This window comes from Lonchura striata, chromosome 5 (genome assembly GCF_050655825.1).
Source record: "Lonchura striata isolate lonStrDom1 chromosome 5, ASM5065582v1, whole genome shotgun sequence".
In the NCBI taxonomy this organism is placed as follows: Eukaryota; Metazoa; Chordata; class Aves; order Passeriformes; family Estrildidae; genus Lonchura; species Lonchura striata.
In genome coordinates, this window is record NC_140707.1 from 50429108 (window position 1) to 50446215 (window position 17108).

Below are 17108 nucleotides of genomic sequence, written 5' to 3' on the forward strand. Positions count from 1 at the left end.
TGTTCATGTTGCAGTGTGAACTTAGAGGAACTTCTAAAGTATAGGTCAAATTACTCTTTGCAATGGTGGCAGATCAAATCACGAACTAGAGTCATGGCTGCCTTTCTCCGTACTTTAAAATTAGGAGTGGAGTCAGCTTGAATTTTGAATGTACGCTGTTCACTGAAACAGATCCTGACAGAATTAAGGCTTGAAAGTGCTCTGTGAAGTACTAAACAGGTGAACTGCTATTGGAGGACTATAGAGAGGGTTAAAATTCGTCTTTTTCTCTCTTTTTAAGAGCTGGGGAGCCTTACTACAGCTAATCTGATGGAAAAAGTTCGTGGCCTGCAGAACCTGGCTTATCAACTGGGACTGGATGAATGTAAGTGCTGTACACAGATATGACTGACTGCATTCCAAATCTTTCCACTAAAGCATGTGCCTGTACATTGGTAGCTGGAAAAGTGTGTTGACAGATTTGGCAAGTGTTTTACAGTGACCTCCTGCAACAGGATGAGAGAATGAACTTACATCTCCAACTTACAGCCTACCTGCATGGGGGAAGATGTGTGTCTGGTGTTACCCAGTGGCACAGAGACTTCTGTTCCTGAGTTAACATTGTGTTACATAAATCAGGTCACTTTGCTTAATTTCCCACTCAAATTCTAAAGGTATTTCTCAAAATAATTGTGGCAGTACTTCTCTCAAATTTCATGCACTGCCTCCACAGGGAAATTTGTGTATAGGATTCTCCTGTCACTTTGGTATTCATACTGCTTTCTGCTTCTGTAGCTGTTACTTTTTTTACACTCAGTTGTGGTGGGCAGTGATGTCATTGAGTAATAAAGATGACTTTCATCCCAGTTGCAAACAGCCAACTCTTTCTGTGTTTTTTTGAAAAAAGAGCTCCTTTCATTGTCTCATTTAGGACTCCTGTTAACAGGTTGATATAGCTTTGAGGATATCAAGAATATTGTGGAGTTGGTTTTAATACTACCCATACATACCAACACATTTTTTTTTCTGTTTAGACCCTGGTTGTAATTACTCTTGGGCTACATGAAGCACCAAAAGTTTCAAGTCTTTCACCTTGCTTTTAGTGGGTACTACAACTTAGTAATAAACCTTTAGAGTCTTTCTGACTGCAGACATAGGATAGCCTAATGCATTCTTAATAACAAATCATTAAGCTTGTTTTAACCTACTTTGAGTTTATTTTACTTTCAGTGCTAATATCTGTTAAGACTGTGTGAAGCATTTGGAGTAGAAGTTAAAGTATAACAGTGTAAAACTGAGTCAAATTCAAAGATTGGCTGATGGTTTGCTTTCTCAGTTAAGTTACAGGCTCTGATGTCAGACAGTGTCATTCTGCTAAATGGACTTTAGCAGAGCCTGAGTTGCAGTAAAGCTAGGGAGGTGTTTGTTTCCTTACTGCATGTGTAATACCTGTTACATGTGGTTCCATTTATTTTTACTGAGAACAAGTGCATATATAAATAAGACAAAGTGGGTGAAAACTGAAATACGAGGTTCAACAGTTATAACTTAAGTCTTGAATTTTCAACCTTTATGACAGTTTTCCATGCTTGTAACTTCTTCTCACTGAAGGCAGTTTTCCTTTACTGTAATCTATTTACTATTTTGTGTGTTGTAATGTACATTTATCTTTGAAAATTCTTACCAAAAATTAGTTGTGGAATTTGAACAGAAACTGCTCAGGACTGTTTTTCCTAATACTGTCCTTAGGTTATTTTCTCTTATGGACCTCAAATAAGTGAGAGAACAATAATAAAAAAAAAAAAAGCCAAAATATCTGTTCATTAAAGTTAAGAGGCTTGTGGTTTTATCTCAGACGTATATAGTTTGGTTATTTCTCTGTACTGAAATGTACTGGTCCCCTCTTGACTTGGCCGGTGCATTGACGCTGGCTGTCAAAAGCAGGACAAAGCCTGCTGCTGACCAGTCTCCTCTAGATGGCAGCATGAGGCCTGCCTCCCGCAGAAGTTTTGCTTCTTTTTTATAAAACTCTGACATTTCAGTTATGGTTTGAAGCTGTTCTTCCCAAGATTGTTTTTTGTGACATATTTTCTTTTCAAAATGTGCACTATCTTTTTTTATGGCATTTTCAAATGTTTCATCAGCAGTGAGGTTGAGAGAATCCTGCTTCATTGTATTAGCAACTTTTCCTTCCAACTCTTCTAGATCCCACCTCAAATACTTCATATTTTCAAATACTTGTATTTTTATCCAAGTTATTAATTATGTGCTGTGCAGGACCAGGGTGATTCCTGCAGCACTCCATGAAAAATGTATCTATTGAGTGACATTGCAATCATCTTGTGAGATCTGTTATTGTTATACCCAGTTCACAACATACTTTACATCAATTTTGCATTAGAATTCATTAGGCAAAGTGCTGTGGGACTGGATACCTTTCAAAAAGTTTATTTATGGAGGTACTATTGCAACATTAGCATTGAAATCTGAATAATTGATTTGGCATTATGTAGTTTGATTAATTATTAATTACTGAGTTACATGCCTTGTTTCTTGAATTCATATGAACTCTCTTACTATTTTGCCTGTATAAGTGGGCTTTCTTGACAAGTTTGGAACAGATGTATTGAATATTTTGTCCAGCTTGATGGGACATCTGGATGGCTTTCATCTAGGAACAGTTGAATACCGTTGCCTGAATCCCACATTTTTATTATCTACAATCCCAGCTGTCCCAACTTTTTGGCCATGGATTTTTCAGTTCCTCCTTTCGTTCTGTGCTTTTCACATATTTCCTTTCTCTACAACTAACTTCCTCCCCTTTTTTTACCATAGGGGTTAACTTTACTTTCCCTAACTAACCCTATCTAGTTTGTTGACTGCCCCATGGCTTCTGTGAATCAATTTAATTTATCAACATATAATTTAGCTTTTCTTTCCAGCTTGTTCTACCATTTTCTTCCTGGCATGTTAGTAGCTGGATTCTTGCTTGAAGTATTCCTTGCAGAATATTCTTCTCTTCCTTAGCACAGGATTCATATCAAAGTATAGCCTTCCTTGAATGAAGCAGGATTTTTGTAGCATAAACCATTTAAAATTTTTTTTTTACTTTTCTCTTTAAAGACAGACTTGGGTCTCTTTTGTGTATTTATTCTTTGTTAAAAGGTGATTCTGGAGTTCTCTAGAAGCTTCCAGGCTCAGGTCCTTGTATCAAGAAAGCCTTTTAAAAATAAATTCTTTTTCATCACTTTCTCTGAGGTTTCAGCTTGTGTTTCCTTGTCTGCTTTTTAATTTCTGTAAAATTCTACCTCATCATTTTGCTTGTAGCTGCTTTTCTCTGTTTGCTTTGGTTCTCAGAATCACAGAAACATTTAGGCTGGAAAAGACCTCCAAGACTATGAAGTCCAACTTTCTCACATTAGAGTTTCTACTTTCCTTTGGTTAATTATTTTATTGGTTTTAATAATCGAAACCATTTTTAGTATTTAAAATCCTGCTTTGTGTCAGTTTTACTGTTCCCATTAAAGTGGGTATTTTAAGGGAGAAGGAATTTGGCTCAATGAATAAACTGACTTTTAGTTGTTCATGCAGTTAAGGTGACTGAGAGGCATAGTAGCTCTTCTGAATGTGAGCTGCAGCCACTCAGTGAGTCTCATTGCTGAGTTTGGGGAAGAAAAAAGAAGAAAAGTCTTGTTACAAACTTTTTCCTTCTCTTCTGTGTCCCTTAGTTTTTCCACTTGCAGGCTTTGCTTGGAGTGGAGTAGTGAGCACTGGCAGAATGAACAGACCCCAGCTAATGTGGCAAGCAAGAGGGAAATAATTATTTTATGGGAGCCCAGTCACAGACCCTGACTCAATGTTTGTGGCCCACAAAGCAGCAATTTTCAAAACGATTAATGTAAACTGCAAATTTAGATTGAAAGCTCTGTTTTTCCACTGTATGACCCATTGCACCTTTTAGAGTATCTGAGTCAAAGTGGACTTGAGACGTATTTTGAAGTCTTGGTTTCATGAACAGGCAACTTTGAGAAGTCCATGTATTTAAAGAGATGTCCTGTCATCCTTTGGGATATATGTATACAGAAAGGTGTATCTGAGAACTACATACACAGAGGAAAATGTTTTTCTTATAACAAACCTAAAAGTTTGGTTTTCTCCAAACTTCAGAAGAAAGCTTAGGTATAAAAGATGTGTAGTATGGGAGAATGGGAAAGGCACTCTTGTCACTGAAGGAATGTGGTTGTCCAGGGACATTTTGAAGTTTCCCTGTGCTATTGTTTTCCTGTGACTCTCTGATATTTTTCAGATAACACCTGCTATACTGATTCAGAAGTCCTGAAATGTAAATATAGATAGCAGGTTATCACAGCCATGTGTCTAAAATCTCACTGCTGCCAGAATGCTTATTTAGCCACTATGGTATCACAGTACTGCTCCAGTGATACTGTCAGTGTGAGACTTCTGCAAAGCCTGTTCTTCTTAAACCCCAATATCTTTGTGAAGGCAATGATGCCTTAGTGTTGTGTGTGCCTTAAACATTAGAAAATGTGGGATAACTGACCAAACAGATATGAATATAATTTAGAATTTCCCTGTCAGTGATTTTTGCCAGTCTAATCTCTTGTGTTAGATTAGATTAAAATTTTTTTTGGAGTTGAAGGCAGTTTGTGATGTTCTTGGTGTAAAATTAGGAATGAGTGTGTTATCCAATGTCAAATCCTCATATTCTTTCAAGAGGAATGAGACAGTTCCCAAGCATGCTCAACCAAGTCTCTTTATTTATAGTTTCCCATGGTTTTGTGCACCCTGGCTTTCACTAGCTTCTAGCAACTTTGCTCCTATTTTCTTTGTAACGCTTATTTATTTTCCATATATGTTAAAGCAAATTAAAAAAAGGGTGTAGTTGAAGAGCTGTTTAATCGAGGGCCCATGGATTAGACCTGGATGACCTTGGGGATTGCAGGTGAACAGCAAAAGGTTGATCATCTTGTAGCACCAGATTGATAGAGGAACAGCCAGTTCAGGTTTAGTCACTCAGTGATCATTTTCTTTAATATGAAGAATAAGTAAATGGCTAGGGTTTTTTGGCCTGGAGAGAAACAGCTGATGTAGCATGTGAAAAAGATCTCTAAAACATTAATGCAGAGAAAGGGTGGATAGGGAATGACTTCTCATAGTATGGGAGCCAGAGAGAATAAAAGAGTGTGTTGGGACAGACATGAGAAGATACTTGTGTTGTGAATTGAAGTCAGAACACATCACCAATGGAGCTTGTGATCTTGGAGTTTCTTACTCAGTAATGAGAAAAATGATTGGAAGATAAATCTTTCCAGGGTGTCTGACTGCTGTGGAGTCCCCAGTGGCTTGGACATCTTGGAGATGAAGAAAGCAGAGAGAGATTACTGTGCAGGTACAGCTGTGTGCCTCCCTGCACTTACGCTCCTCTATAGATGTTTGCCATTGGCATGTCAGTCAGGGTGGTGGGTTGGAAGGACCTTTTGTTTGACAATGGATATTTTTGGGTATTTATTTTAGTAATAGGCTAAACTGCCTGGTAGTTAAGCAACCACTGCCAGAAATCTCTGAGGGTTCCCTGTAATGGAGGGACTCTTCCAGAGACAGCAAGAGATGGATGGGCACACAAATGAAGAACAACTACCTTGCTCTCAAGTTAAGCTGTCCTTGGTTTTGAATTGTAGTCCTCTGCAACCTCAGCAGCCTCTGAAATTTCTGGAATATCATAAAGGAGTCCTCTGAATTCCAAGCTATGTACAGATTGCCGCTTTTCCTTAGATTGGTAGTCTTCGTTTTTCATTTGTCATTTCAGATAAATGCTATCTGTTGTGATATCTTAACTGCAAGTTCAGCTTTTTTGTAGGTTTGGAGGGGCAGAGCAGTTAATCAGGATTTAACTGTAGCATTTTTTGAGTATACACCCTTAGTTCTGTCAGTGATCCTTGCAGGCTATGTCATTGAGTTTTGGATGGTGTTTATTTTTTTACTTCATTTTGATGCTGATCATAGGTAGGATATGTTTAAATTGGGCTCCATCTTTGGTGGACTGAATTTCTCAAACTAGGGGACTGGGCCTGACAGTTGCTACGTTTGAACTTTGTATATACAAAGTTGCTGAATTAGAATCAAAATAAGATAATTAGGGAAGATAAAGTATCCTTTTACTGAAATACCTTTTTCCTTTTGTGTAATGGATTGGCTTGCCTAGGGGTGTCTCCATGGAGCATGAACATGTAGCCTTTTCAGGCTCCATGCAAAACACCTGGCCTTTGTACCCAAACAGACTTATCAATGATGTAATTGATCAAAGAAAAATATTTTCTCATCATAGCCACTTTTTCTTTAGTCCTGGCAACACAGAGGCTTTTTAAGCTCAGAAGCCTTACTTTACATTTGTGAACATGGCCTCACTTCTGCATTACAGTTGCCTGGTGCTCTTTCTGGTGTGTATGTACAGTTTGCAACAAAACATTTCAGGTTCTTATATTTGTAGGAAAACAACATATGAACAGATGTGTAAGTAAAGAGTGCTTTAAAATGTCTTATGACATCTTCTGAAATCTCTTGTTGCTCCATTTTAGTAAAAGCTGTATGTCCACTCTGTAGTCTGGAGAGTTGCATGGAAAAGTGAACTGGACTCATGTAGTTTCTTACTTGTCAAAATGAGATTTTGGAACTTTGTAGAAGAGCTGACTCTTTCTATAACATGAACTCTTTCCCTATTTCCTTGGGGAAGTAAGACTATCTAAAGTGTTGTGGTGGAGATGGAGAAGAGAACTGCCTTTTGGAGACACAAGAAGGAAATAAAGTGAAAGAGTAGCGTGTGATTTGGATCCACATCCCACAGCAGTCTCAGTGCCAGTTATTATGAAGATACAGCAGTGTTTTTACCATCTTGACTGCTGTCAAAAGAGTGAAGAAGATGCTCACTTTTTCTTTGTTAAGAGCTGGCATCTCCAGAAGTACCATGCTTCTAGCACTTGTGTGCTTGTATTAGTTTGAAACATCATGGAAGCAAATGTGTTTTGGACTGCCTACATTGTTCTAAATATGTTTGGCTTGGAAGAGAGCCATGTCTGCCAAGTCTAGTGCTTGTTATGTTCTTAAACAAAATTTTCTTTATGTACAAGGTGAACTGTCCTGCATAAAAAGAAGCACTTTGAAGTGTGTGTACTTCAATTATTTCTGCTCTGCTTAGAATTTTCTTTGTAGGCACTATTTTTTTTTTGGTTAGTTTTCTGCATTCCCTGCCTTGCTGAGTAGATCTTCATCATGTTTCAGTTTTGCTTGAAAGCGTATTTCTCACTTATTTTGTTATTTAGTACAGTGTCTGGCAAGGACTTTATGCGAAATAGTACACTTCATGTGCTTCAAAGCTTGAAGGCAGAGTTTTACATCTGCACAACAAAATTATGCTCTTTAGACATGGGATTTCTGTAATACACAGCTTGAGGTGTTACTTAGTGTTAGTAGGCTTCTCCCATAGAATGTGTCACATTTTGGGTGGTTCATTTTTGGGTTAGGGGATGATCACAGAGAATTTCAGGAGCTCACAGTCAGCTGAAATGGTTGGTTTAGTTTTTCACAGTAGGAAAAATATAGAGGCTGTTTTCAGTTTACATTTATAGTAATTCTTGGGCCTTATTTGATTGTTTCAGAGAGGTGAAAAGAACACCTAAATTGTCTGTTAAGATGTTTATATGGCTTGTCACCACAATATCCAAGGTGCTATGATCTCCATGTGAAACCTTGGCCTTTCTCCTGATTCTTTTTACACTCTCCTCCCACACTGTAGATCTACTGCTTCATTTTAATGCACATTGCTGTGGTAAGAGATACTCTGCATCTGCAGAGGGACAAGGAAATCACCTTTCCTTATACTGTTTGTTGGGTGGCTTATTTACAGGCAGGATTTTTCTGGGGCACCTCCTGTTGGAATAGTGAGACATCAGAATGCCAGCTTGAAATTGCAATTCATACATGATCTGTGAATTGGCTAATTCTGACATGTAGGTAGTTAAGAAATGATTACAGTCAGAGGAGTCGTGACCTCAACTTTTCATCATCTCCATTGGCTTGTGCCCCAGTTTGGAAGTGAAGGAGGCATGGGAAGTTTTAATTGTACCTGTGTGATTTATCCTCAGTCAGCTCTTTAATTTCTTCTGGCTGTCTGAGGTTTCCGACACGCTGTAAATTTCTCCAACTTTTTCATTATCTGCAATTTCTTTATGACTCATGAATCGGAGTGGAGAGAGAGTGTGGATTTACAGCAGAGATAAACATGTCCATAAAGTCTGTATCTGTGTCAGTAATTGTACTGCTGTCAGTGACTGTCCTGTTTTACAGGTCTCTCTTGGGAGAGGAACATGCTTTGCTACCAGTGTCAGAGAAGTGTTCGCTTTGATTTGCATTAACGTGCCAGGAGATTAGGTTGCAATGGTGAGGATGGAAATTGAGTTTGGGCCATGGCTGCTATTGTTTTGTTTTTTTTTTAATAAATGGGTGTGTTTGAGTTGCCCTCTGTGTGCAGGAAAAAAATGGCAGATTGAGGTTATTTTAAAATATAGAATCAGGGAGAGACAGTATACTGATGATATCAGATGTGATTCTACCCATATGCATAGATAGTGCAGTCTTACCATAAAACAAATGCTGTGTCTAGGTTACTGTCATTTATGAAAAGAAATACTGCATGGATCCTTAGGGTGTTCTCTGTCTGCTGGTAAAGTAGAATGAATATTTCTATAAGTTTCAAGAAATTTCTGCATCTTTGCCTTCTTGCCCTTCCTTTACTCTTAGGGAAAGATGCTATGGTGGACATTAATGGTGGGTACTAAGGCATCAGCACAGTCTCCAAGCATTGATGATTCTGATTGCTGTAGAAGGAGGTGTATACTTGTGAGGTTTGAGAAAAGGAAAAAAAATCTCTAAAACTCTCCTATATGTGTTAGAAGTTCAAACTTCTGCAGTTTCTCTGTGCTTGTATTTTCTGTTTGATGCCTGTTGTAGATAACTGTCTATGTGGAATCTTCTTTGTTAAATTCTACAGTTTGGGTTGGATTTTTTGTCTGTGACTTAATAATTTTTTTCGTAATAAGGTTTTTTGCCACAGAATTATTTTCAGATATCCAAAGTGACTGTAAAACCCCAGTTTTCCATTTTGTCAGATATTCATTGAGGCTCCCAAATGCAGCTGACTGCATTTTTTAATGCTGATGGACACCTCTTCCCAAAGGGAGATTATCATAAACAATGTAAACTCTGTGATTGCATAGATAGCTTTAAAATGTGCTTAGGTGTAGAAGTGTTAGAAATGTTAAAATGGCACCTGCCATTGCATGTTTAAACCTGGAGCCTGAAGTTGGAAGTACAATGGGGAGTTTTTCCAGTGGTAGGCAGCATCCCATCTAGCTCTGATAACTGAGTTTCCAAAGCTATATATATATAAGGATCATATGCTGAGTGGCCCAAGACCTGGTAGATAACTGCTGTTGAAGTGAGTGATGCTCAATGCAGCAACTAAATTCTAAATAAAAGCTGAGTTAATTAGATATTTTTTACCTGATCTTTTTTGAAATGTGTTTTTTTTTTTTCCCTTTCGTCTTGTCCTCCTCCTCACCTTTTCTACATGTCCATACCTAGTTTGTGAATCTGATTTTGTTAAAACAAAGGCTACCTCTGAAAGGAACTTCAGCCAGGATGTATTATTTGCTTTATTAAAACAAGACAAAAACAAAACCTCTGCCTCCACAAAAAAAGAAACCCAGGACAACAACTACCAACAAATAAGAACAACAAAATAAATACACCAAACCAATTAAAAGAAAAAAACCACAAAACATTTCTTATACCCAGGTATTTCTGTCTAAGAATGTCTCTTCTGAAAGTCTCCTTTGTCTCCTATAGTTTGTTCAATAGTAGGTAGAAATTCTGCAATGGTTTGATCCTTTCTGGAAAAGACTTTATGAGTTCGGTAGAGTGAAGGTTGATCTAGATACTTCTTGTGGTTAAGAAAAAGGAGTCTTTTCTGTGTTGGGAACAAGAGAAAGAAATCTGATTAATCTGAAAACTAACTGACCAAACTGCTCTGAAGACTGTGAAATCAGTCATCTGGTTCATCACTATTAGCTTCTGCAGGATTTTTGGTATGCTACTCAATGCCTTTTTGTGCACAGGGAGGTACAGTCCATTCAGTACAATTCTTTAAGCAGAATAGGAGAATGGTCCTAAGAATACTCAGAAGTTCTTGTGCGTCTTGGCTGAAATGAACAGTGAAACCACCCACATCTGTCTACACAAGTAGAGGGTCAATGGGGCTCAGCTGAAGAGCTTTTAGCCACAAAAGTAAAGGAATGGGCTGTCACATTAAAGCATTTCTACCTGCCACATGCTTGGCACAGAAAGAAACATGACTACAAACAAAATGTTCTTACATTATACTGTCAGAAGCCTATTTTTTGCTACTCTCATTCTGACAGAATAACTTGTAGACTACTGTCAGTGGAGGAATTGAGGATGGGGAAAAGTTTGATCAAGCATAAGGTTATGTGCATTTTTCCATTATCATTTAAAATCACAAAAAAGCCTAACAAATCTCAGGAGTCATTCTATCAGGCACTCTCAAATCTTTACAACTGGTCTGTATTTATTAGTTAAACATCTTTTGCTTTGCCTATGCCTTTATTCGATTAAAACTTTCCACTTCTATGTTACTAAAACATTTACTCTGTATTTACAAATATTGGAAAGATTATCCATGTGCCATCTCTGAAATGTTTTCCTGTAAATTTTGGCTTCTGGCAGGAGTGAAGAGAAAATTTTCTTCCACAGTATGGGTTGCTGGACCTATTTGCAGAGTGCAGCTGATCCTAGTGAAAAATCTCACTAGAGTGTGACTTTGGAGACTTGGCGCAGTTTCTGGTACTACCCCTCTTCTGCTTGGTTCATTTATTTGCCTTCTTATGTGCCTCTTCCTATCTCCCCAGCTGTAAGGTGGAGTTCACGTTAACTTGGTTTTGCAAGGCCTTGAAAAAATAATTAATTTTAAAAAACAACATATAAAGCATTTATTGTTAAGTATCCTTTGCTGTTTGCTGCTGTTTGATATTTCCTCCTGCTAGCTGTTATAATATGCCACAGGAAGGTATCATTAGAATTTTGTGTCAGTCATCAGTAAAATGAGAATATGATAATAAAACAGATCCCAATATCAAGTGCTCTTCAGCCTGGGACCCAAGCAGAATAACTAAGAAAAGTGAGGCTATCTTCAGCCATTTGCAGACACTATATATATATAAAAGGATTTCTATTTGCAAGCAGTAAAAAGGTTAGAAATTATAAGTCTGTATCCGTTCTAATGCCAGAGATTATTTACCTGTTTGGTTTGCTATATTCCTCTTCAGTTTCCTCCATTTTGAATCCAGTGATAATGCATACAAAGCTATGTGAAAATTTGCCAAGCATTTTGTCATGTTATTGAGTGGTTTCACTTGTTTGGAGCATGAAGTCTTCTGTAAGATCAATAGTGAACTTGCCGCCTTACCTCTTGCATCTACAGTAAATGCAGCTTTGAGGATCCTGTCTGTACAGTGTTGCTAGACCAAGTCTGATAGTATCTGTCTCTTATTGCCTCATTAACTTGTGAGCATTAGAACAAGATAAAAATGCCCTAAAGCCTCTTATCTGATGATTGTTGAAACCTTCTGAGTGCCATTAGTTTAAGTTTGCAATCAAATACTTCCCCTGAGTATAAGGAGCACTGATTAAACCTGAAGTGTCCCCAGAGGCTTTTACAGCTGTCATGGGGGCGGTGGCTGCTCCTGTCCAAAAGGACAGGGGGGGGCTGGAGGTCCCAGTGGGAGGGCCACTCTGCAGCCATCCACGTGGCTGCCCCAGCTGTTCCGCTTTGCCTAATGAATTGTTTTACAAGGAGAGGCTGGATATTGTCATCACAAGCTGCCTTCCCCAGGGACTGAAGCCAGCCTGATAATGACTAATGTTAGTGATAGTAATTGAAATGTGATGGCTCTCCAGGGACTTTGACACACGCAGAGCTGTCAGGCACTTGTGGCTGGTATAGTCCCTTGAATACCTCAGAAATGCTTTTTAATTGCTTGACTTTCATAACTAGTTCCCATACATATCCTGCAGAAATACACATTTTAAGGGGATAAGGAAAAGGAGCTGAGGACTCTGCTGTGACCCTTGGTGTACACCTGTAGTTACTATCCTGACATGTTTCCAATGCGGTGTTCATGCTCACATTAGTTTTGGTGTGGACCTGCTCAGTGTGTGCACAGGCATATACAACAGATTACACCTGAATGTACCTTTTCTTTCATGTGTTAGCCTTGTCTTCTTGATGCACAAAGATTGTACTTGATTTTTAAAGAAGACAATAACTTCATTTAAGAATATCAAAGGATTGCTGCTGTTAATAGAATGGAAGCAATGACAGCTATTTGCATTTTCTTAGGCGTTGAAAATGGAATGTAAGAATAAAAATCTTGTAAAAATATGGCATATCCATGTGTCCCAATATGACAAGTTTATGGCTGTGAGATTTTGGGAATTTAGGGCAGAGAAGTAACCAATTTATGTAAAACAGAGTGATTTTTGTTCTGAAAATGTTCTCATTTAGAAGTGAATTGTTGAATATAGCAGTGGGCCTGAGATAAAAATAGCCCCAATGGGATACTGTACTCCTGACTTCAAGGATCCTAACATGAACTTGTCAGGGTGCTGAGATATTTTGAATTGCCTCTCTCTTTACAGGAAGTTTTTGCTGTGGCTTTTTGAGTTCTAGCTGGAGATCAAAAAAGGAAGCTTGCTGCTATTGCCAGCAGAGTAGACATACTACCTCTTCTCATCATATTCATTCCAAGTTTGTTCTTCACCTCCCCCCTCCAGTGAAGTGTTGGTTCTTAGAAATTTATTTTGGTAATAAAACATTACTTTATACTTGCCCATGAAAGCATGTTTGAAGGCTGTTTGTGGATTCTTTAAAGTGTCCAAGAGACTGTTGTTCCCTAAGCACACTGCAAACTTGTATCATAATTAAGTCAGATGAGTTAATGGGCAGAAAGTTCAGCTCATAACTGTAAGTGATTAACTTAGGCTCTTAAAATGTGAACCCAAACCTATGGTTGGTGTGCTGTAATTCAGTTGTCAGTCCCAAAATTGTATGCTTCAATGGATTTTGGTTGTGAGAAAATGGGTGAATTTATTCTTGCTGTTTTTGGGCACAATGAGAAGATAATAAAGCTGTGTCCACTGCTTTTCACAGCTGTAAGTCTTGACAGTAAAGCTAAAGGATATAGTTTAGTTATTTTCTTGCAATTTATCTTACAACTTGTACTGTAATTGAGGAGGTGGGAATAGCAAACTCCATGCTGTGTAAGAAGAGATTTTCAGTTTGTGATTTAATCATACTGATTGGTTTCCACAGCACAAGCACAAGAGTGGAGATAATTGAAAGATATCTAATAACTGATTAAGTATGTATTGTTTTGAGCACTGTTTTAGTGAAAGCTTGTTAGCTTTATTATAATATGTTCAGCACAATATATTTTCTGTGTAGAAATTTTACATTGATAAGGCATTTTCATATAGAGAGCTTTTTGTGCTATGAGGAATATATCCACAGATTGTTTAAACTTCACAAAGTGACAATTATTTTGGTATCACTGTGCACTGTCATGTAAAATTTTGCTTTTTAGGTACTTGGTGATTTTTTACAAACATATATATTATAAATAAGTATCTCTTAAGTCCTTGCACAACTTCCCCCAAAGCTATTACTACATTTTAAAGCTTTCCAAGTTTACTGGCAATACAATAAATATTAGCTTCCATATTCTTCAAATTAAAATGTGACTTCTGTCTTCTCATTTTGGAGTTTGATGTCTGTTCTACTGAATCAGGTAAAATTGGGTTTGGTCAGTATCTGGAGGGGATTCCATGAAGAGCCCAGTTGTTGCTCAGAGAAGGGCACCAATTAAGCAGCATTGGTGCCCTTCTCCTGGAGGGTTGCTGAACTGTTATCCCATGGTAGCTCTAGAGGGCTCTCTGCTGTTGGAAATGTCACATTTCTAATGATTTATATGACAAAGGTCTTAATAACCTGTTGGTCGTTAAGGAACTCATAACACTTTTTTTGCAAATGCTAACCTCATTGTCATCAGCAAAATATAGCATATGCAATTAGAATCTAATTTTCTTCAGTGTCAATTAAAGGGTCTCATTTTTATTCTGAACTGTGTTGTACTCTGCCTGTAAATGTCTATCACTTAAGTTACAGCATTTAAGTAGTGTAGGAAGTGCAGTTTGTGACGTTCCTTGTTAAGTCACTAAGAGTATGATGTTGCTGGTACTGACTGCAAGAAAGAGAGAAGATAATCATCCCAGGCTTTACTGTAACCATGCAGTTTGTTACTATAGTAGCCTTAAAAGTATATAGGCATTGTTTCAGGAAAATTAGAAATGAATGTATAAGATGGAGGACAAGATGGGACAGGATTAAAGTATGAAAAGTAATTTTCAGCAGAGCAATAGGTGCTTCTCCTCAAGTTCTATGAAGGCATTAGAAATTAAGGACTACTTTCTGGTAATGCTTCTGCTTTTATTTTAAAACCCTTTGGATGTTGTACAGGGACATGAATTCCAGTTCTGTTTGTTGGGTGGGCAGTGGCATGCGGGGTTTGACTGGGTATCTATATCAGACTTGGTTGCATTAAAATGGACTTTGAACTGGTTTGTTTGAAAATCAGTCAAGCAGTTAAAGATTGTAATGTTGCGTTCTCTATTGTAACAGTAAATTCTATTTTCTTATAGTTTTGTAGGGTTTTTTCTTTATACGTGCCAGTGCTACTTTGCTTTCACTCAGTTGTGTTTTGAGAGCAGTGAAAACCAGAAATAACTAGGAGTAACATCAGTGAAAACTACAAGACTAGGAATGTCTGTCTAGACTAGAAATAACTGTAACATGGTTGCAGCTTACATTTTGCAGCACCTTTGGGCATCATGGGTTGGATGTTTATTATGGACAGTGCTGCAGTGTTCTGCATGGTAAGGAGCTTACGTATTGAGGGAGTGAAAATAACATTGAGTTTGATGCTCAGTGAGCTTCCCAGTTGAAAATATGCATGAGTGTCCTATTTTTACTTGGTGGTGAGCTCTATCTTGTGTATTCTGCAAAGCCCTTGTTTAAAATCACCCTTGTGAATACTGCTGAAGGGGGAAAAGGTAAAGTATGGATAGACTCAGGAAAGGAAGAGGTTGGCTTATTTTCACTGGTAGCATTTGCAGTTCCCCAGACAATGAGGGATGCAGAAACTGCCTTTTGAGAGCCACAACTTGATTAGATGTTTGGGTCTGTTGTAAAATCCTGTGGTGTCTGCTTCTTGTGCCAGCATGAAAATTCTCCTTATACAATGGAGGAAAGGTATTGACAAATCTTTCATGTAAATTCTGTGTCTTTTTCCTTCTAGGAACTACATTATGTAGTAGGAAAAATATACTGAATCACCCTTACTTGAGGAAAACACAAACTAATAACAATGAAGCTATTGATTACTTTTTCAGGCAGTAAAAAGATGCTTCTTCCAGGATTCATTTCCCCACACTATCCTTGACTTCAAACACCTGCAACATACAAGTTCTGGTAGTAGATGAATTCAAACACTCAGTCCTCCTAGCATTTTGGATGTATTTATTGCATGTACTACATCTTTTCATGTCTAACCACTGTAATTTGAGAGGAAATAATATATTTTTTATTTAAGGTTATAGGTAGTACTAGTTCAGTGGAAGTGGGGATTTTATATATTTTAATGCACTACTGCAATTTTTGTGTAATGGAATCTTATATTAAAACCTTTTGTGTAACTATTGCGATTTTGCTTGTAAATTTAGAGGATATAGGCGTGGCCAGTTTTAAACTACATAGGATTTTGCAATGTTTTTTGAAATAAATTTTCAAGTAATTGAACTGAAATATTTTTTGTGAGATACAGCATTGTGGAGTGGCATCTGCATCCTCTTTATGCTTTGACTTGTTAGTTTTAAACACTTTTGTAGTCAATAGCATGGTCAGAACACTGGAGTTGCTAAACAAAATGTCTCATAAGAGTGTCTCAGAATGGGTGTTAACATAAATGCTCTCCATATGTTTAAACATGCCTCCATCTATATTTCATGTAACACTGTATATTGTTAAATCCTGTCAGTTTTAAGATCTAAATATTTTAGGAAATAATAAGTCAAAAATACCCTTTTGGCTACTGCATCTGTGTGAGGGACATCCACCTCGTTCGGAGCATTTGAAAATAGAATCCCTATATTTACTGTGTTTACTGGTGTTTACTTCCCTGTTGTTCCCTGCTGTTCAGGAAAGTGACCAAAGGCAGAGGGGGACACATTGAAAGTTACTTAGTACAAATTTGTATTGGGAAGAAAAAGGAAATAAACATTTTCTGTAGTCTTCCATTCCTAGCTGTTTTTCTGATTAAGTAGCTATGGTGGGTAAAATACAGGTGCATATGAGTTTTGGAGATCACTACACAGCCGACAGGGATAAAAAAAGTTTTTTACCAGTGGTAGCCTATAACCTTCAGAGGCCCATGTATATAAGCTTTATGTTATATGAAGCTGTATTCTAACTGCCTTAAGATGTATCCAGTGCATGTACAAGTCTTTTGACTTCAAGGTCTAATTTTTACTGAGTACTCCATATCTCTTTTTAAAAAAACAGAGAAATTATTTGTTAGATTTTTTTAAGCTATTTTCACTTTTTGGTAGTCAGCAGCATCACTGACTTTTTGTGTCTCAGTTTGAATGTACAGTAGTGGTGTTCCATTTTAAAAACAGTTTAGTTGAAATTATTATAGCAGAAATAATGTAAAGGTTGTAACAGGATGTAGTTTTCAAAAAGCCGAACTTTCTGTGTAAATGCATATATTAATGTTACCTGGCAGTTGTTTTCAGCTCTGGTCTGAATGTTTTATTAAATTTTTGAAAATGCGTCTTTTTTTCTTTATTATTTTGGCCTAGCTTTGTTGTACTGATGGCTCTGTTTAGTGAACTTTCTCCAGCTATTCCACACTCTGAGCCATCAG

At 37.5% G+C, this 17108-nt stretch overlaps 1 protein-coding gene across 5 annotated transcripts in view; it reads left to right on the forward strand.

The window, feature by feature from the left end:
- Positions 1 to 17108, forward strand: part of LIN52 (lin-52 DREAM MuvB core complex component) — a 39666-nt gene that overhangs the window by 1710 nt on the left and 20848 nt on the right. For 3 of the 5 annotated variants that reach the window (XR_014955696.1, XM_085580542.1, XM_021542753.4), the window contains exon 5: positions 281 to 364. Coding sequence is in view for 4 of the 5 variants with exons in the window: in XM_085580542.1 (XP_085436668.1) it covers positions 281 to 364 (84 nt within the window). In the remaining variant the exon portion in view is untranslated. Of the gene's footprint in view, positions 1 to 280; positions 365 to 478; positions 856 to 17108 lie in introns of those variants that run through there. The other 2 variants (XM_085580543.1, XM_085580544.1) reach the window with 1 other exon arrangement.